Source organism: Meleagris gallopavo, chromosome 2 (assembly GCF_905368555.1).
Source record: "Meleagris gallopavo chromosome 2, MGAL_WU_HG_1.1, whole genome shotgun sequence".
In the NCBI taxonomy this organism is placed as follows: Eukaryota; Metazoa; Chordata; class Aves; order Galliformes; family Phasianidae; genus Meleagris; species Meleagris gallopavo.
The window spans coordinates 5,808,711-5,829,653 of record NC_139405.1 but is presented as its reverse complement, the minus strand read 5'-3'; the positions used below and the strand labels follow the sequence as shown (position 1 = coordinate 5,829,653).

Genomic DNA, 20,943 nt, shown 5'->3' with positions numbered 1-20,943 from the left:
TATAAGACTTAATTGTTTTTAAGCTGGTCATTCTACACCATGCTGCTTTTCAGCCTCCTTAGTTTACAATCAAGAGAAAATATCATTTCTTCCCACTCCAAAGCCTTTTTCTGTCAGGCTCCAATCTGCATAAAATTCCTTCCTCCAGCTTACTCTCTTAAAAATTAAACAGCAGTCATACAGCATTGGATGCAGTAGATGGGAAAACCATTAGAATTGTATTAAACTTACAGAGCTAGCTTATTATATTGTCATAGGATAGATGACAGAAAATTCTGTGTGGCTATCACCCATAAAAGCAATTTAAATATATACTCTTGTGAAGTGGCACCTTCATTTGAATACTACAATGAACCATTTTTAAACCATCTATGAAATGACATTAGAGATTATCTAAAAAATGAAGTCAGAAGTAACATACAATTTTATAAACTGTAGTGACACTGAAGCTACCATTTTGGCCAGCACAGAATCTAGCAGAAAATATGCATTGCACAAATCTTAGCAAATACTTTTAATTTCCTGTGCAAACAGAAGTGAACAGCAAGCCACTCGAAACCCACTTACCTGTTGAACCAGTCATCTGTATAGCGGGGGTAGGGATAGGGATCATTACTGCTGAAATCGTAGCTAGCTTGGGCATTCTGCAAAACACAAAGTTCAGTGAACATGCAGGAAAGCAGACGTGCTAGGTAAAGCAGGACACACATACCCAATATTAGGTATTGGGTTCTTTTTTCTCCCCTGGAAAAGAAAAATGTCATTCCTTCTCTGTGAAATTCTGGTTATGTTTCAGCAAACACCATTTTGGACACTCAACACCACTCCCAAAAGTGCTTTATAAGAGGATTTAGGTCCTGTTTCAGTTTAATTTGATCACCTTGCCAACATTTTCACGAGCTATTAGGCTACGTAGTGCGGCAGGACAAAAATTAAACAACGTTTTCCAATCAGTATTAGAAATGACCACACTCTCAGGGTCCTCCTTCTAACTAAGAAAAACACATTTCTAAACCATTTCAATGGCTATGAAATTTTTCTCAGAATTCTAATGTGAAAACTGCATTAATGTTCAGGACACGTGTCAAAATTCTCTTAGCATATTTTCTTGATCCTTCAGTTGTTTGAACAGTTTCATAAACGTGGCTGTTGGACCCTTCTGAGAATGCCATCCTAGCCTCTCCTTTTTACACAATCTAAATCAGTCATGACTTTGCCCCATCAGCAGAGCTGAGGACACTCAGCAACTTTTTGATGCTATATTTGAGAAGCAACTGGAGAGTTTCAGAAAGTCAAGTGCATCTTCTTTCTTCTCTCTCAATGAAAAGAAATAAATTAAGGGTGACTGAAAATTAAGCTTTTAAAAATATTTAGAAGCTTCCTCCCAACTGTATGATCACAGAGTTTATATTTTAATAAACACCATACACAAGGAGTAGAATTATGTTAATTCTTAATTAATGTACTTACATTCTTTTTAAGATTTGGCTGAGCATGCTATTGAAGATAATTTGAGACTCGTGTCTGAATAGTTTTGCTCCTAAAAACATTCCTTTTCAGCAAATTCTCAGCTTCAGGGGTGCAGGAATAGGCAGTCCATTGGTAGCACCAAAGTGTTTGGATTTTAGATTCAAAATCCCTAGCTCCCAAAAACTCTTGTGCCAGAATGAAACAGAGACAACACTGTCCTTGACTCTTGGAGGATAAAATGAAGTATCTTTCTGGTTACTGTCCAATGAGTTTTTGGGTCATCATCCCAGAGAGCTTGGTTCGCTATATTCAATATGGACAATAAATATTCTGCAGTATTTGAATGGAGTCCAGGCTTGCAGAATGCCAGCCACGTGGTTCAGTGCTGTTCTCCAGCTCAGATATAGCCAAATACCTTTACAAGCATCTTTATTGATCTCTCAGTATCTCTAAACTAAGGCCCTGATTTTCAGCCTTAAGATGCCTGCTAATAATTTCAGCTGTAGCCACAGGTTCTCAGTGCTTCTGAGCCTCTGTGCCCAGGTGCATGTTTAATTTACCTCTTTTAATTATCACAACTGCTTATACAGCACTTTGAATGGCATGGATCAGTACGAGCAAAGAGTAAATAGAATATGACTTTTCAGCTGGGGAGAAAGGGGAACTTGACAGTTGCCTATAAATCACAAATAGCACGGAGAAGGTGGACAGGGAGTTATTTACTACTTCTCATAATGCAAGAACTAGCAGGAATCCACAGAAATTACCAGAGGGGAGATTTAGAAGCAGCAGAAAACAGCAAGAAGTGCTTTTCCACAGAGCATGTAGTGAGTTACAAAATTCATTGGCCCCCAGCAATACAGAGGTCAAAAGCCTGAAGAAAAAGAGGTTAGACAAATTAATAGAAAATGAATCTGGAAGGGGCATTAGATGCTGTGCTTCCTCCTTCTCCAGTAGTCCAGAAAACTGCAAACACTGGAAGCCAGGAGGCCACAACCATGTAGGCATCTCACGGCCTCTGGCCTGGTGACTGTGGTGCTCCTCCAGCACCCACTCCTGGCTGGCTGTTGCTGGAGACTCCTTCTGCTATTGCAGGAATTTCATGAGTAACACAAACTGTTCTGTGAGATGTGGCAACTCACACAAGAGATGGATGATGTACCACAACTAGGGTCCTGTGTGACAAAAGCTCTGGGCAGCCTGGTCTGGTGGTTGGTGACCCTGCACACAGAAGGGGGTTGAAACGTGATGATCATTGTGGTCCTTTTCAACCCAGGCCTTCTTTTTTTCTATGAAAAAGCTTGTGGCACAAATATCCTATCTCAGTGAAACAGAGGAGGTTTGGATTCTGCAGTGTTCAGGGGAGTTGCAACAAGGATTTGCATAAGGGGCCAGGTCTCATCCCACACATGGCACTAAGAAGAAATGAGTATTAGTAAAAACAAATGAGCTTGTCAACAGATGATCCAGTCCTGCTCTTTATTAACAAGCGCAGTATCTACTCCTAGCAGGACAAGGTGGAAAAATGCATCTTATGGTGAAGTTAAAATAGAAATGATGATTCTCTGAGCAATTTAATTAGAAGACAAAATCTACTCTGTCAGTCTAGACTTGGAAACCTTTGCAGATAAATGAATTCCAATCACAAATTAAATAAACTTTCTTATATTGCTGCCTTGGACTAGACGTGGCCTGGAAACAATGCAGACTGCAGATAACTAAGCTTAGTTCCAGTGATTTCAGATCTTTTTCACACAGATATGTGCTAACTGGGTACTAAATGTAATTCAACCTATTGCCAATTCCTTACTCAGTTAGAACTTCTGGTTTCACTCTGGTTTCACTTCATTGTATGGATGAGAATTTAAACTCAGTTGTGAGTCAGCTCAGGTTTTTTCCTCATCTGGAAGGAACGCAGTCGTACTGACATGGGCTCTAAGTTGACAGGAGGGCTGCTGAGGCTGATTTTTCAGGAAAACATGAGACATTCAAGCTCATCATGAAAGCTGTCAACCACTCTGTTAATTTCCTTGTGCAGAGAATTATAGATGGAAAAGTCCTTCTAGCTGTGCAGGCATACCTCTTGTGTCTAGAATGGTGATGGGAAAATGGATTCCACAAATGATTCAGCCCACTCTGCAGCAGACTGAAGCTCTGCTCTATGCCCCATGTAACCAACAGTCAGACTATAGAAAGGTTGCTTTATGCAGGCTACAAACCACATCGCACAACGCTCTTCCAAATCTTCCAGTTTTTACTCACTTGATTTTGGGTGGCTGCACTCGGAGGAAAAAAGATATCTAATTTAGCAGGAACCATCGACAAAGTGCAAAATTAAGAAGAATTCTTGGAAAGAAAACAACTGCTGACTGCAAGATTTATCTTCATTAAGGTCTTTGGAAAAAGACAGCAAGTTTCATCTTCATAAGCAAACATTCTGCCCACGCTACGAAAGCTGTGGAACTGGTAATGAAACAGCACTGAGTACAAATGGACTGCTTCAAGTTCCTAATTTAAAGATCAAATTCTCAAATATCTAAGCTAGAACATATTTTTTTTTTCCTTCCCTGCTCCCCCCAACCCCTACAGCACTGGATCAAAAAAGGAATGGCTTCAGTTGGTAGCCGAAATGAATCATCTTGTGTTTTGGGAAGTGGAACACTAAAATCTGTGACCTGCCGTTCTCATCCACAGGCTGGTCCTTCCAGCAGGCAGCAAGAGGCTGTTTATCACTAACTCAGGAATGAGGTGGCAATGAAAACCAGTGCACATGAAGATCTGCAGCAGCACAGTGAAATAAAAATATATTGCCTTTCAACTCATGTGATTTGGTTTTCCAATTTTAATGTCCTACCAATAGGTATTTCTCTTAGACTTGATTTGTCTGTCTGATATTTGGTTGTCAGTATCTGAGGTAGTCGCCCAGTCTTTTTCGACCATCAGTGGAATGATCAGACTCAGGAAGCAACTCAGTGCCGTCAGTTTTAGGCTGGAGTCTAGACCAGGACGAGTCCTGAAGCATGGCTTTACAACAAGATCAATCCTACCCCCTGTGTTCAATCAATACCAGTCCCTTGTTGTGGAAAGATTTGAACCTGACGTTCATCACCATCAGTACATAATTACATATAAGTAATTTCTACTGTATAACAGAGAATGGCTGTTTTGCTATGAAAGAGAACAATTATCTTGAATTTTAAGGCATATATCTACTTTTGCTATCTAGCTTTCTGCATCTTTATCCCAAATAAGATGCTAACAAAAAATGATGATGAGATTCTTTCAATCATTTACTAAGTAAGAGTTTATATACCAGGATTCAAATGGATGACTTTTACCTGGGTATAAAATTCAGCTGTCCTTAAAAACAAGCCTTGCCTACCCAAGAATTGCCCTGTACTTTTAAAAATATACGCAGTACCATCTTCTCTGTAAAACATTCATTCTGTATAATACAACAATAACAGTAAATCAATTGTCCCATGTGTTGCTCAGATCTGTAATAAAATTATGTACCTTGAGTAATGCAGCAAGCCCATAAATTTTTATATAGCTTTACAAGCCTCTAAAGAGTAATTCACACATAATTCTCTTTTCCTATGCTTACATGAAATTTGCCTATGCTTACATGAAAGTCCATGAAACAAACAATTAAAGACAAACGTCTACTGGCCACAATCTGATTCTATTAATGATGTTAAAGCACTGATGTATTAAGCCCAGAGATTTAAAACAAAAGGAACATTTTTAACACAACTGGCATTTGTCTTACCCTCTTCAAGAAACTGCAATTCCTTGTAGATCTGAGACAGTGAGATACTAAAAAGAGGGATACTCTAAAGAGGGAGCAAACCCCTGAGCTTAAATTACAACATACAAGCTCTTTGAGAAACTGTACTAAAATAACACTGCATGTCATATGGTGGGAAATGAAATTCAGTTTTGTAGACTCAAGCCTAAGAAAATAGAAACTCTTGCTATGAGGCAAAGAAAAGGAGGCAACATGATATTTTGCCTAGGAGGAATGCCATAAAGCTTAGAGATCACTAATGAAAGAGTCACAGCTGCTGAGTCAGTAGTCATACAGTAACCATCTTCCATAGGAACCATGCTGTTCTAGATCTTGGTTGGATTTTTTGTTTTGTTCAGAAGTGGGAATGAAAAAAAAATCTGCAAATTCTTAAGTAGCTCTGCTTTTCTGTGAGCTAATTTACATGTCCATACTTTTATCGAGCAAATCCAGAGCTGAATTCAGGACCTTGTCAACACCGAGAATACATCCACAAACGGGTTGTGTTCGAGTATATTAACCATAAAAAGTGAATTTGCTGTCAGAGAGTACTTTCATCTCCCTCCAGAGACATAAGCTTTTTACCCAGTTCTTACAGGTAGATTATAAAAGAAGGAATACTCAGTCATACCTTGAATAATTTATAAGACAGCAGTGCACTTTTCTACCATCCTCCTTTTCAAAGCAGTCACAGAAAAATAAATACAAATCTCATTTGAAACAGATGGAGAAGCATGCAAGGTCCTGAATACTACCCAAGGTGCCCATAAACCATCCTCGCATTCCAGATTCAGGTATTCATTAGAGGCTCTGCTTGTCCCAAAAGTGAGCAAGTATGTAGCACACCACAATGGTGATTTCACAACACAAAGCAAACCTCCTGCACAGAGCAGATGAGTGGAATAAAACACCAGAAAATAAGTAATACAAGTAAAAAGGTGTGAAAGATTACTGAAGTAGGGATCTTTGAAGCCATTACTTCATGAGAAGCTAACATCATTGCATTGTTCTTGATCAGTTTGCCCTGTCTGTACAGCAAAGTGTGGGTTGTCTCGCAATATTTGCTGGTTTGTTGAAATGAAGAAGATTTGGGAGGAAGCTCTGATGTGGGGGAAATGGTGAATGACCCACTTTGTCCCCTCAAGTAACTGGTCTTGCCCTTCAGCAGCCTGTTAGCTGTTAAGGAAACCACTTTCCAGCTTCCTGGATCTATTAAGAGGCCAAGAAGTCTTCCTTTAACTGGACAGATTTGTAGTTACAACTGAAAAATCTCTTACCTCAATTCTCTTAACACTCAAGAATTTAGGTTTAGGTAAAATACTAGGTAAATTACAGCCAAAAGAGTAAAAACTGACTATTATCAACATTTGGCTAATGCTCATTTTATAAGAGTAAAGGCATTTGAGGTAACAGATGTTACCATTTCTACTAATCCAGTTGTCAAAATTTATAGGAAGACATGTTTACTGTGTCACCTGCGATATTGCTTCTTATTTTGCAAAACAGAAAACCTGACACATCCTAGGTTTTAAAAACCAAACCAAACCAAACAAAAAAAAACCAAAACAACAAAGCAAACAAACAAACAAAAAAAGCCCCATGCAACTGAGAAAGAGACGGGGCTTGTGTTAACATTTATATCTATCTGTGGTTAAGTAGTATTATTTTTAAAATAACAGTTATGATGAAAAATAGCTTAACAAGATACCTTAAACTGCATTCTTTAGATTAGACAGATTTCCCTCATCAAGTAACTGATCAGCTTCTCTTCATCTCAGTTGGCAGTACCCCTTATTTATCACTTATCTTATTTTTTACTAATTTCTTTTCTGCAGATCAAAAAAAAACAAATGAATCAGAAAACCCAGATGAGTTACAGTGCCAGCTGGCACTTTTCGGCTTGCAATCATCCTCAAAGTAAAGCCTGCAGCTAAAATTAACTCATTAACTGTTTCACATGGGGATAAAGCACCTATGTAGTAAGTAAAGCAGTGAGACAGATCAATCTAAGGACAACAAAGTTTTTCAGTCTTCAAATAATAGAAGAAATAATCCATTCAATTCTTAGCTATCAAGACTGCTGAGTGTTTTCCCAGTACAGTAAACCAAATGGAAGGCCAGATGCATTCAGCTACATGCCGTCTAGCTCACTGTGGTTGCTTTTTGCTGTTCCTTGGCTCAGAGGTATACAGTCAAACAAGACAAAAAATAAAAGAAAAAAGAAAAATAATCACAGAATCTTAGAGAAAAATTAAGTTGAACTTTTTTTTTCGTAATTTTTAAGAGTGGAGCACATTTTTTATTCTTCCTCCACACTTTTCAGGATGATGTGGAAGAAAACTGAAGTGCACCAAAGCTGTTAATTACTTAGAATGAGAGCTCCTCAAAGCAAGTTAATTTAGAAAAAATGAGACATTTCTACTCAACCAAGCATTGCTTAAATTTCAGAGCGGATGCCAAAAAATCTCTGAGATATGCCTCTAACTTACTGAAGAGTCACTGAATATTCACAAGTAGGCAGGTTACTGAAGAAGATTAATACATCAATTACAGGTAATGAGTTCCAGGGCAAGTGGCAAATTTAAAGCTACAAGTCTTCAGCTTATGAAGTGAACTCCTTGATTTCTTTAACTCAGGGCGAGAGTATTTGCAAAGAAAAAACATGGTTTCTGAGTAGCCAGAACAAGAGAAGCCCTTGGACCATTTCATGATGTTAGCAAATATAAAGAGCAAAATGAATTTTACTGAAAAACACTATGAACACATACTTGGTACACCAATATCATGTTGGGTGCTAAGCTGCAGTAAAGGTTGTGTTTGCAGAGCTGTGATAGCAGCCAGCACTTTCAGCCTCTGTCAGGGCTGAGCTGGAAGGACAGGGAGCTAAGCTCTCTCTCACTCCTCTCAATGGGCTCAATTCAAAGCCTACCAAAACCTGCCACAGGCTTTCCTACCATAATATCACAGGCAGGATTTGGATCACATTCAACACAAAGGCCTCATTCTTAATGCCACGTGGTGGATAAGGAACATGTTTTTCCAAGAGTGGAAGAAAATCTGTAGCTCAGCTTTTGCAGTATTCAGCAGTAACTCAAGAACAGTTCTGAAGCATGACATAGGGCAAAGAGAAGCTGCTTGTGCTGGCAGAGCAAACTCTGCCCTGCAGTTGCATGGGAACATGTCCCTCCATAACCAGAGGCACTGCAGTCAGAGTCAGTAAAAACTGATCAGTTATCAGCAATGCTTCCAGCAAAGTGCACGAATACTGGACATACGGTTGTAATAGCATTCATAAAACAAAACTAGCAGGCTATTGAAACTGGGCACTTAAAACCAGTTACACTAGTTGTGCTTGTAAAAGACAGGGAAAGTGCAGCTTTGGAGAAGATGGAAATCAAGTGGCTTAGATGGTTTGGTGAGTTAGCGACGACAGACTTAGTTGATGGTGTTTGTAGAGAGGAAGAGGAGGACTGGGAGAGCTACCCTTGTTACACAAGAGCACTGAAAGTAAGAATGGGCAAGACAGTAAAGTGGATGGTTTCTCCTTGTTCTGAAAGGTTTCTCAGCTGACAAGAGAAGAACCAACTGTTAACGAGCACTGAAGCAGTTTCACCTAAATTGCATGAGTATGGATGATGACAGACACAAAAAGATGACATTGTAGGTGGATCAAAAGGAGGTGAACAGTTCAGAGAAGAACTCAGAAAACATAATGCAAGCCATTATGTACATTTATTTCATCACAGAAGCAAATAGAAGCTGATTTACATGCCTTGGAGTTACAAGGTCTTGAAGATCTACTCTTATTCCAATTGCATGCTGACCTCATTAGCATAATTTGAGTGCATTGCAAGAGAGTATTCCTGTCACTAAAATCTGTCAAGTCATGCTGGGTTCCCAGGGACCTTAATGGACTAGTTTATATGCTTTTCCATTAATTAAAAATAATGTCTTTGTTTATTCTATGTGAGAGACAGGGAAACCATTGAACAGCTAAATCCAAAATTTCAGGGAGATAAGGTGAGATTGCAGAACAATCTCATGTAAGTCTACGTGTACTATATACTGTGCTGCCGTTTATGCTTTCAAACAGTACATGATCATTCCAGACTCTTCTCTTAAATTATTCTGTTTGATTAACAGCTGATGTTTTCACAGCAATTTATTGGATGCATAAATTTAAGAAATGTCCTAGACATCATTAGCTGACAATGAGAGATTCACAATTACATCAGTCAGACATGGTATCGCTTTTGACTAATTTTTCAACTAAGTGCCTCTCACTGAATTAAAGTGATTTTGTTTCTCCCAGTAAGTGAATTGTTAAAACATGCACTAGCATTGAAACTATAAAGTCCTTAAACACAGCACAGATTTTTGTACTCTCCTTTGTACATATTCAAAGAGAGGCCTTTAATAAAATGCAGACCACAGCCTGACTGCAGGACATTGCCAAAGATCTTCCATTTCAAAGTTTAAGAGTAAAGAGTAGGGGGAATGTGTGACTGAGTTATGCATTAGCACACCCATTTAACTTTCACACAACATCTACACAGAATGGGAAGTAGCAGAAGCTTCATCAAATACAAGCTCTTGTCCTGCAGTGAGAGACGTTATCCTGGTTGGTCCTGTTTCCACAGCTTTTGGGATCCTTATTTGCTCTGCTGAAGCTATGAAGCCTGTCTCTTGTGATGATTAAAAAAAGCAGTACGCAGTAAAATAAATCCTATAAACCTGTTGTTCGTACAGTCTGCCAAATTTCTGATTGCTCTGGACTTAATGGAAGGGCTACTGGTGACTTCAATGACACCAACATTTTATCAGACACTGTGCACTGCTATTTTGTTCCCCTGTAAGAAATGCTCATTATTCTTATTGCTTCTGTTGGGAGTGCAACAGAAAGTACATTATTTTTAAATCAAAGCAATGTGGAATTGGGCAGACATTCAAAAATATCTTAACAACCTACATACCACACTAGTTCATCTACCAAGAGAAGAATTGTTATATACAGAACACATGCATGCATACAGCAATGTTAAACAATGCAAAGCAAGTAGCTGCATCAAAATGAAGTGCCAAAACAGAAAAAAATGAACTAATTTCAAATGAACCAAAATAACTTCCAGGCACAGTGAAGGAGAGGTGTTTAAATACTGGAGTCCATTTGCATCTTTCTCTACTGTATTTAGGCTAGCATTAGTTTGCACAAGATAGCAGGTTTTTTGTGTCTTGCTCTTCTCTCCTGGATGCTTACCGAAGGGGCTCCACCAAAATCTCCCTTTTGCATGCCATTATTTGTCATTTGCACGTCTACTAATAAACAGAGGGTTTGAGTCCTTTTTGCCAAGTCCATTCTTGGCACCTATCAATTTTTTACAAAGCTTTTTGAGGGATAAGCATTCTCTACAAACGCCATCTAATTTAGACTTCTCTGCTAAGACCTTAAGTAGACAAAACGTAACTACAACATGAAGTTTAATGAAGTTCCATTTCAATGCTGAATGATATTCAGGGATTTCAACATCAGCAGTGTCTTAAACAGTTATTTTAACTGCTCATCCTATTTTCACAAAAAATAGGAACTTCCAAATGCAAAAATTGCAAAAATATGCTTGCCTTTTTTTTTTTTTTTTTTTCCCAATTAAAAATGTGTTATTTTCTCTTTGGGGAATTAGAAGCTCCTTACTTAATTTTACTGGACTTTGGTTTAATGTTACATGGCACGCACTGCCTCCAGGAAAATCTGCATTTGAACCTGTCCTCCTAAGCAGACCATACACTAGAGTGGTATTTTGTTGCTGCTGATTTAATTCAGAAAGTTCCAGCAGACAAATATTTAAAGTTGAATCGATACAAAATAGAAATATATTACTTGTATTATCCCATGGACACTTACAGTTTATAAAATGCTCATCTTTGCTGGCAAAAGATATTTTTTTATTCTATTGCAACATTTCTGGCCGGTTCCAAAAGCTAAACAGTCTCCAGAAAAGAATGTGATATACAACCAAAACAGAACAATATCAGATCCCTTCTTAGCAAACAGTGAGAACTGATATCTTTCCTCTACTTGCCTTATCTAAATAAAAGAAGAAAGTCATTTCAAAAAAACTTTCTTGGAGAACCCAGGAGAGAGGCACAAGCCAATTTTGAAAGTGCCTGTCAGATGAAAAAATGTCCTTATCTGCTTTTCCACCTCTGCACATTTCTCATTTCAAGCCCTAGTTTACTTTCCCTGAATGATGCCTTAAGTGAAAACTAATACCACAGCTTAATGATTAAAGTGATTAGCCACCTTACACTTTCTCGGTGTGCGGTTGATTAATTAAATACATGGATTACAGGGAAAAAATAACTGCTGTGGATAATGTGTGGTCCTTAGCTTGCAAAATGAGTATCTTTGGCACCACGTCACGTTGCTTGCACATGAAGCATGCATTTAACATGACAAATATCCTTTTCAGGTGGTTATAGTACAGCAGAAAGCTGAAAACTTTTTGCAGCATTTATTGTTTGGAAATAATCTCAGGTAAGTGCAGCTACCATACATCAATCATTCTGATTCTGGAAGAATTGTACTTTGAGGATATTATACAGCCAGCATAGATTAGTTGGCCTGAAGAGGTCCACATCCACAGAACAGTGCCAACTTCAGTTGTGTAGATGGTGCTGAACACAGAGCACTTGGAAAGAGCCAAGTATTTGGAGTCTAGTTCTCCCACAATGGACTTTGGCAAATGCATTATCATAACATCTTTTGATATGAGAAATCCTGTTTTCAGCTATAAAAACAGCTGTGTGTGACACAAGCTGTCTCTTGCTAAGGCAGTTGTGCCTCCTTCACGAGTTACTGCCTCCTCTTCAGCAAAAGCCTCTTTCTATGGCTCATGGCCACACTTAATGATCCGGAGGAGAAATAGTTTTAAATTCTTTCAGCTCTTCCATTTTTAATTGAGTTGAAAGCTATAAGGTTTTGATAACATATTTGGTTACAAAACATTCTTATTTTTCATGAAGTAAGAAGACACTGATGTCTCCCTTACATAGCACTGTGGCTTCTCTCTCCCAACAACAGTGACTATTTTAAGTAGCTACAAGATAGAGAACTGTGCAATCATCTTAAGTAAACTGCACCACATGAGCTCCAGTGTAACATGTACCTGTAAAAGCAGCTGCTGCTGGGAGCTGGGGAGGAGGAAAGGACTGTTGGAGGGGCTTCATTACGTATTACATGACATTAAGCATTTTCTGTACTTGGTAAACTCAGGCCTTCCAAGTATGCAAAGCACCCCTTTTGCCTGGCTGATCTTATCAGAGGAGGCCTCAGCTCTTTTTCAGCTTTCCATATGTTCAGAGAAAAAAAACAGATTGCACAGAACAGAGATGAGTCCAGAAGCTGATCCTGCACAGAGTAACAGAAAAAAACCTGCCAAGTCTGACACGGAGATCTTCATTCCCTTCCCCGTAAATTCTAAGTCATGCCAATGAAACCTCAGCATCTTGCATGTCCTTAACGATCATCTTCCAAACACTGAAACCAGCTTCCTAGCTGCTAGAAGTCATCTGAGCAACATAAACAGCTGACAGAAGGCCATCAGTTTCTGTTGCTAAGGCATCAGCCAGACTGCATCCTTCTAGCCTGGCTAAAGAGAGGTTTCATTTTCTCTCTCAACAATTTCTTGATGAAAATTCTGCCACAATCTACTTCAAGAACATCCATCAAAGTGTGCAGAGTGAATTTGCAAAGTGTTAGAAGAAGGATGCAATTAATCCCAGATTTTGGTGGATAATTTTTAATTGATATGCTAGCATTTATTTTGGAAAATCTATTAGCAAAATACCCAACCCCAAAGCAACACATTTAAAAAAAAAAAAAAAAAAAGAGAGAAACCAAGCAATCTAAAATCCAATTAGCGATGTATTGAACTATCTGAAACAGTTTGTTCTTTATCTTTTGATATGGTAATGTTACTTCAACATTGCAATTAAAAATAGGTACTAGCAATAATGACCAGGGTGTAGAGTTTGCCCATAAAATACCTTTGATGTATTAGCAATAAAGCTTTATTGACATTAAGCGCATAGTGTATGCAGTATGCACTCAATAAACCTTTGAAATGCAGTAGGAGCTGCAACTGTGCAGCTGTGACAGGCTCTTTTGAAGTTCTCTCTGTAAGAACCTGATCTCCTCAAGCTAACTCAAATCACTCACTGATGCCAGGCAGGGATGAGCATGACTCTGATATGTTTTGGCTTTAAGATCCCTCTGGATTCCCTAAGCTGACATTAACAGCAGTGTGGGAATTCTGGGAGCTTTTCAAGATTTTCAGACAGTTTCCTCCAAGTTTTTGTCTTAGAAGGGCAAAGTTTTTTTTCACTTATAAGTGAATTCTGTTTGACTCAGGCATTACATCGGTTGGGATTTCAGTGAAGTAGATCAGCAGGGTCAGAGTAGCAAGGTTCAACAGCTGTCAATGGAGCCCTGTCAACTTACAAAATCTCATCACTAGGCTGAGGAATTTTAGGGGAGATGCTGACGATTTACAGTGCTACATCATCACTGGCATACAGCCTCCCTTTGCATGCAGGGGAGGCTAAGAAAAAAGATCCTTTATGCCATGGCTAACTTTACTGCAGATACCACAGTATATAATTTATTGCCTGTACTATTTATTTCTTTTCTGGCTGTAAAAATTATTCAGCAATGCGTATGTTCCTCTAGTAAACAATGGAAATTGCAGATCATAGCAGAAAACATTTCCCTGCTTCTCTGCTTATAATTATCCTAAAAGTATTCTGTGTGCCTCTTGGCAGGACAGGGGGACCTGCTAGCACAACTGCTGGTGACAAGACCCCAAAAGTTGAGAGAGAGAGAGAGAGATTGCTTTGCATCTTGAGTTGTAGTCAGTCGGAGAGAGAAGACAGGCAAGTCCAGAGGGAAGAAAAAACAGGAAGTCATGTTATCTGAACATATTATATTACTATCCATCACTAAGAATGGCTGCATGATTCCCATTTTACAGGTATTAATACCTTTTAAAAAGTTCTCTGCTCAGTCACTTGTTCTACCATAACAGATGTTAGACATGCCCTCTCCCTTACTCCCTCCTTCCTTTTTTTATTTTATATATATATATATTTTTTAGAAAAGCTTTTAGCTTCAAGCAGAGTTCAGGCATTGAAACCAGCAATTTTTTAGTCCTGGTCTGAGTGCCTTGGTGGGACTCTGATTTTGTTCACCACTGCTAATCAGGGATAAATCCACTTACACGAGATGATCAGCTCCCTGCTGCTGTAAATGGGATAATGCAGCTACACTGACCTTCACCAGCAGACACGAGCCAAGTATGAGAGTTACAGAATACAAACTCATGTGAGGGAGAGATCAGTTCGTATTTCTGCTCATGGCACACAGATCTGCTTGCTCCCTTAGGCTTTTCTTTAAAAGAATGTTTTAAAGTTTGTACTGCACAACCCCCGCTGCTGCTGTTCTCCTCTTTTACTAGACACATCTAATATGCAGCCCTTGTTACTCTCCTCTTTCTCACTCAGATGCTGTATCTCAGAGAAGTCAGTCCTGAAAATTGCTGGCTTTGTAAGCACAGTCTGAGTTGAAAGAAAAGCACGGAGTGCATTAGGCTTCAGCTTTTTAATTATCAGTTCATAAAGAAGGGTTCTCTTTGTGGGGAAAAAAATAATTTCCTGAAGGCTGAACCTCTGCAGGGTTTCCAAGGCATGGAGGAAAATATCGATCCTTTGACAATGAATCTCTGCATTCACAGTGCAGAATGGAAAATTCCGGCTTTGCAATAACCCCCAAAACCCTGAGGACTGCAGTGGTGAGTGGGGTACTGGGAGAGCAGTCCATCCAGATTGTGAGAAAGCATGCTTCTTTTCATACGTATAGGAAGGCTGTCGGGAAGGAATAAAGGTTCATAATTCTCTTGGCCAGTTAAAAGGGCATTTGGGGTTTGGTTGGAGTGAGCTGGATACAAATGGAGAATGTATTTCATTCACATAGAAAGACTAGATGTTACCTATTTGAATTCTGAGGTTTCTTGGGCTGTTGTAGGAAAAGCAATGAAATATTTAACTCTGGGAAATGTGAAATATATTTTGAACAAAATTACTGAAACAATACATTTTTCCTCATTCCCCCTTCCCATTTTTGTGGCTGCAGCGTCAATTCTGCACCCCAATTTGGGACAAAACCACCTTTGACATATCAGACTTTCTAAAAGAAAAGACATCCAAGACATAAATCAATCCTAATTAGAAAGTTTCATATGCATAAGAATAATCTTTTAGACTAACACAGGCATGTCCAACCCATGACCCACACAGCACACATGGCCCAGCCCATCCTGCAGCCTCCTCCTGCCCCACTGAGTGACCTGGCCCAGCCCACCCCTGGGCTAAAACCAGGGCACAGGGAGGGTTGCTGTGCAGTGCTGGCAAATGGCAAGTAACTCTTTGCATTGTGTTATACTGGCTAAACACAGTCCTGTGAACAGCAAAAAAAAAAAAAAAAAAAAAAAAAAAAGCAGCCGTACTTACTGTTTTAATAAAGGAATTTGAGAATAGTTTTCAAGATTTCAAAAAAAAAAAAAAATCATCAATTTTTTGTTGTATTTGAGATTCCATTTTCAGTTGACACAAATAGATTTACCTGAGACCTTTCAAATGCAATGTTTCAAGTTGCAATCAGATATTCAACTCAAAAATCTGATTACGTCTCTATACCAGACTTCTCTAAAATATATCTTAGCGGAGAGAAATACTGCTCCGTTCACAATTTGCCTTATTCCTGTCACTGCTTTTTGGCAGTATGTACATCTGTGGACAACAGTTCTTCAGGATGAAACACACAAAGAGTAAAATGTCATCAAAAATCTCTGACAAACACCTGAGAGCTCACTGAGAACTGCAACCACTGCCACTGAACCAGCCTGATGCGTCTGTCATAAAGACGGGGTCACATATCACACTGGTTTATGGTTTTGTTGCTCTCTTTTGTTATAATAAAAAACATTTAAAAATAAAATGTTTTGTTTTTTATAAACAGTAGCTATATTATATATTTTATATGTGGCTAAAGACAATTCCTCTTCACTCAGTGCAGCCCAAGCAAGCCAAAAGGTTGAACACACATAGACTATGTGATACTCAAAAAGTGATATTGTCTGAGTGCCCTGCAAGACAAGGATAGACCACATGTCATTGAAATTAAGGAAAAAAAAATACAAAATGGTTTGTTTTTCTTTTAGAGAGCTCTTTCTGATCCTCACTGTATCTAAGTGCTAAACCTCCGTTAAGCTGGTCAAGCAAAATAAAACAGCAATTCAAAACATAAAAGCCAACTGAAACCATACAATCAAGCTAAGGTTTTGTACTTGAAAAATGCTAACGTGCTGAAAGCATCACCTTTGAGAAACTTTCTAATTGTTCCCAGTTTTTCAAGAAAATGAACAGATATTGCCATGATATGCAGGCATTTATGCACTTGAGAAACAAACTTTTAATTTCCTAAATATAAACAGTGCAGCCTAAAAGAAAGCTGTCCCAAAGTGCAAATGCCATGAAATGCTAAACATGTAGAGGAACTGTGCAAGGGTGACTGCAATTGCTGAAGAGAATTAAAAATCCATTCCTAAGAGACTGACTTCATTGCCTTTCCAGCTCTAAACCAATCTTTCCTCCAGGTTGGATTTAAGTTCTTGTCTTTAGTTCATGCCCAAATTACTACCTACTGGGAAAAAATGCCCTTGTGGCCTCTAAAGATGCAGCAGAAGCTATCAGAGCAGGGTCTCCTAGGATTCAGAGGCATGTGCAGCCTTGCAGAGAGAGGAGGAGAGGTAAAGCAGGGGTGAACTGAGCCCTGCAATCGCTGTGCTGTGCTTCAGTGAGTGAGGAGATGGAAAATTTAGCAGCGGGAGCAGGACTTGACCTTGCCCTTCAGCAGCCACCTCTCAGACACAGCTACTACAGCCATCCCTGCGAGGAGGTGCCAGCATCTCTCCCTGCTTACCTTGCATATAATGCGCTAATTTATCAGCACTTTTCCTGGCAGCATCCTCTGGCATATTCAGCCCCCGTTTTCAGATTTCTATATTAAAAGCATTGGGTTTGTAACTACTATAAGTCTGTGATCTTTCAGATAGAGTTTCTGCTGCTCCATAATGGTTATTTGTCAGACCAACCCCCTGTTCCTCAGCCTTCTCCTCTATGCCTGGCTATTGACCTGCCCTGTCCAAGCCAGGCCTAACTTAGCACTGGCCATGTAACTGCTGTTCATCCCTCAACAGTCTGATTACTGCTTCACAACCAGATCATTCTGTGTTTAAACAGAACCACTGCTACACAGAATTTTTAAGATTCTCTCTTCAAGATCAATTTCTTCACAAGTCTTCCACGCCTACCACTAAAATATTTGTTTTCTCCTTTCCCATTCAGCTTTTCTTCTCCTGTTTCAGCCCAATAGTTTTGTCTATCTCCAGCTCCACTGTTTTCCGACTTCTAGCATGATATCTTCATTGTCATGACATTCTCTACTCTATTTTCCATTAGATACTAAAATACTCACTATTGCCACTCTAAAAAGAACACATCTTGCTAAGCCTGACGAGAATTTACCCATCAGACAGAAAACATTTTTAGAATTGAAAGACAAAACACAGTATTACTAAAAATCTATTTTTAGTTTCTGGGCATGATCCTAGGTTCACTGCTAACAACAGAAATGTTCCTACTTTGCATTAGACCAGATACAGGTACATAGTTGTATCTTGTTTATTCAAAACACGATTATTTTAGAAACAGAATATTCTCTTGTGCTTTGTTCATGCCTCTGCTGCAAAAGCAAATAAGTGAGCAAAAAGCAAATTCTGGCCTTAGATTGTATGCTAAAAACATACACGCTGAGAACAATTCCTGTGATGACAAAGGCTATCTTTTAATAACATTTTTAATTCATACAAACTTATTGAAACACTTACTGAGTTATTCCTCATGGGTGAGGGTTTTGCAGTTAGGGCAGAAGGTTTAATTAGCTGCTGTCGAGTTATTAAGCCAGTTCATAACAAGTGAAACAGGTTATCTTGCACCTCTCCAGTCAGCTATTTCCCAAATCCTTCGCCCAAAGTCTCTACCCATATATTCTCCTCCAGAGGTGCTTAGCTATTTACTACAAGAAACAGGTTTTCATCCTGTGTGTTGCCTATTATTTTCCAAGTTGTAACTAATATATAAAAGTAATTGCCCTATTCTTTCTAATTTTTGAGCCGTTCTTTCTGAATGGGTCATTTAACCCAAATTTCCAGTTGCTTTTGTTCTTTTCATTTAACTGCAGTTGAAAACCAAACCACATTGCTCAGCTGAAGAAGCCTGGTTTATTGAAAGAAAGCTGCTGACTGCAGTAAAGGAGCAAGACCTAAAGCTGAGACTCTGCAACTCATCAGGCAAAGAACCACAGCTTTTTACCCTCACTGCCTTAAACACAGTGTGAAAGCAGCACACCACCAAGGCAGCCTGAGGATGCTGGGAGCCCTTGTAGACACCTGGGGACACGAGTGCTAGTGACCATGAGGGGCTGGGAAGAGTCTGGAAGAATTAAGAAAGATTAAAAGCTGCAAGTCTAAAAGTAAACCTGAGGTATGTATGAGGAGCAATCAGTTGACACTGTGTGTGCTGGTAATACGCAATCTGCCCTGTGCATGCTTTGGAGCACCAGACCAAATCACCTGTTATAAAGGAATTAAGCTGTTCCTGGAGGTTTCAAAAGCTAATACGTGCTTGAGCCATGGTGAACAATAGCAGCCTTGCAACACCCCACAGCTCCATGGCCTTCCAAGTGACAGGTGTGTTCTGCATCTTAATAACACAGGATTTAGAGCCAATTCCCAGGTTACTCATTTCTGTCCCAAATCCAATACTGCAAACTGCAGCTTATTTAATGTGCGCCAGCACTGTCATTCCTTTATAAAAAGCCTTGTCAACCTTTTCATTCCTTGCATAGGCAGCCCCATTTTTAGTCTGCTTATTTCAATATGAAATGTATCATCACTAAGATCAGTGGTTCAGCTGTACTGTTAGCCTCTTCACTGCTTACAGTTTTGTAACAAAGAAGGGCAATAACAATAGGAAAATTCACATTTTACAGAAAAGGTCAGCATGTACTTACATAATTAGAGGCAAGATCAGGATGCAGATAATCAATTCCTGCAATAAAATAATGAGAGAAAACAAACTGAAGGTTAAGAGTTTCAAAAATATTTTCTAATCATCACACAAAACAAAAAACTAAGCTCCCTTGCAGCTGTAGGTAAACAATCATGGTGAATAATGCCATTGATTGAAATGAAATTTCAGTTTTTATGTATTGATTTATAAACTGGGACATCGCTTCTGATGCAGCCCCACCTAAAGTTGTCAATCATTTGTGCCAAAATTCAAGTGCAAGTTGAGAAAGTGAGCTTGGTGATGACATTTATTGGCCTGTTTTGTCAATTACATCATATTTGTTTGCTAAGACTAGCTTAAATCATAATGTATCTATGTACAAAGAGCTGCCACGTACAGCGAAGTGTACCAAGTCTGTGAACATCAGCAAACACTACATCGGTAGAGCGCACAAAAATGGAATTTTTAACCACTGACAATAGTAATCTAAGTAGAGAGAAAATGTGGATTAGACTGTTCAAGCAGATATCTGAGCATAGGTTGCAGTCTGAGATCTGGGCTTCATGAGGTACAATATCGAGACACTTAGATTCTGAGCATTCCCATACTTCAAAAAGCTGACACAAAACAGAAATCCCAAACAAGCTAAATGTTCACTGGAGCTCATCTGGTTTGTGCTTAACACTACAGGCACTGAAAATGCCAGAAGGAACTCTCAGATCCCTGGAATGCTAAGCAAACCAGACACTTAGGTAGCAGGTGAGAAGAAAACAAGAATGCCATATCCAAAGGATCAAGGAGATGCACAGAAAATAGTAACCCTGATATTTTACAAAGCATGAGTTTAAATGGAGGCTCCACACCTCAGCAGTTTGCTAAACCTGGAACAAGGCAGTGGTGCGGAATATGCTCACGCAAGAATTATTTCCAAAGCTGATAAATGCACAAATCCCCATGGATGGAACAACAGAAGCGGCAGATCTACACTCAGATGAAATAAATTAACCTGTTAGATATTCAGTTAAAGCGTACAAAGAAATGGCCACCGATTTCATGCTTTGCTTTGAACATTACCGTGCCCTATGCCTCCAACCTGCATTTTGCTATGTGCTTAATTATATCTGCAAGTATAATGGCATATTATTATGATTTTCCTGATGAAAATATTACCTTCCATTATGTAGGATCCTTAGCATTAGATTTGCAAGAAGGGATCCTTGCATCTGTGGAGGCCCTTGGTGATTCAAAAGGGATATGGGCAACAGAGGACTCAGTGAAGAATCGTTTCATGCAGGAGCTCTATTCCATACTTACTAGAACTGAATATAGAATAAATTACTCCTGTCTCTAAAAGTTACATCTGATGGGCTAACACTTCTCGACAGCTTTCTTTGACTTTAAGCTTAATCAGTTTGTTGTCAACCCCATGTCCTAATCACATCTAGTCACTCTGAAAGCAAATTCCTGCCTCTGTGGGAACAGTAAAAATGTGATTTTTCATG

The 20,943-nt window shown here is 39.1% G+C and overlaps 1 protein-coding gene across 1 annotated transcript in view; it reads right to left on the bottom strand.

Moving 5' to 3' along the window:
• PCSK2 (proprotein convertase subtilisin/kexin type 2) overlaps positions 1 to 20,943 on the bottom strand; it is a 96,597-nt gene that overhangs the window by 27,718 nt on the left and 47,936 nt on the right. Inside the window, exons 5-6 of the mRNA XM_010706507.3 lie at positions 19,443 to 19,480; positions 568 to 644 (exon numbers count right to left, since the gene is read on the bottom strand). Of these exons, the coding sequence (XP_010704809.2) occupies positions 568 to 644; positions 19,443 to 19,480 (115 nt within the window). The remainder of the gene's footprint in view (positions 1 to 567; positions 645 to 19,442; positions 19,481 to 20,943) is intronic.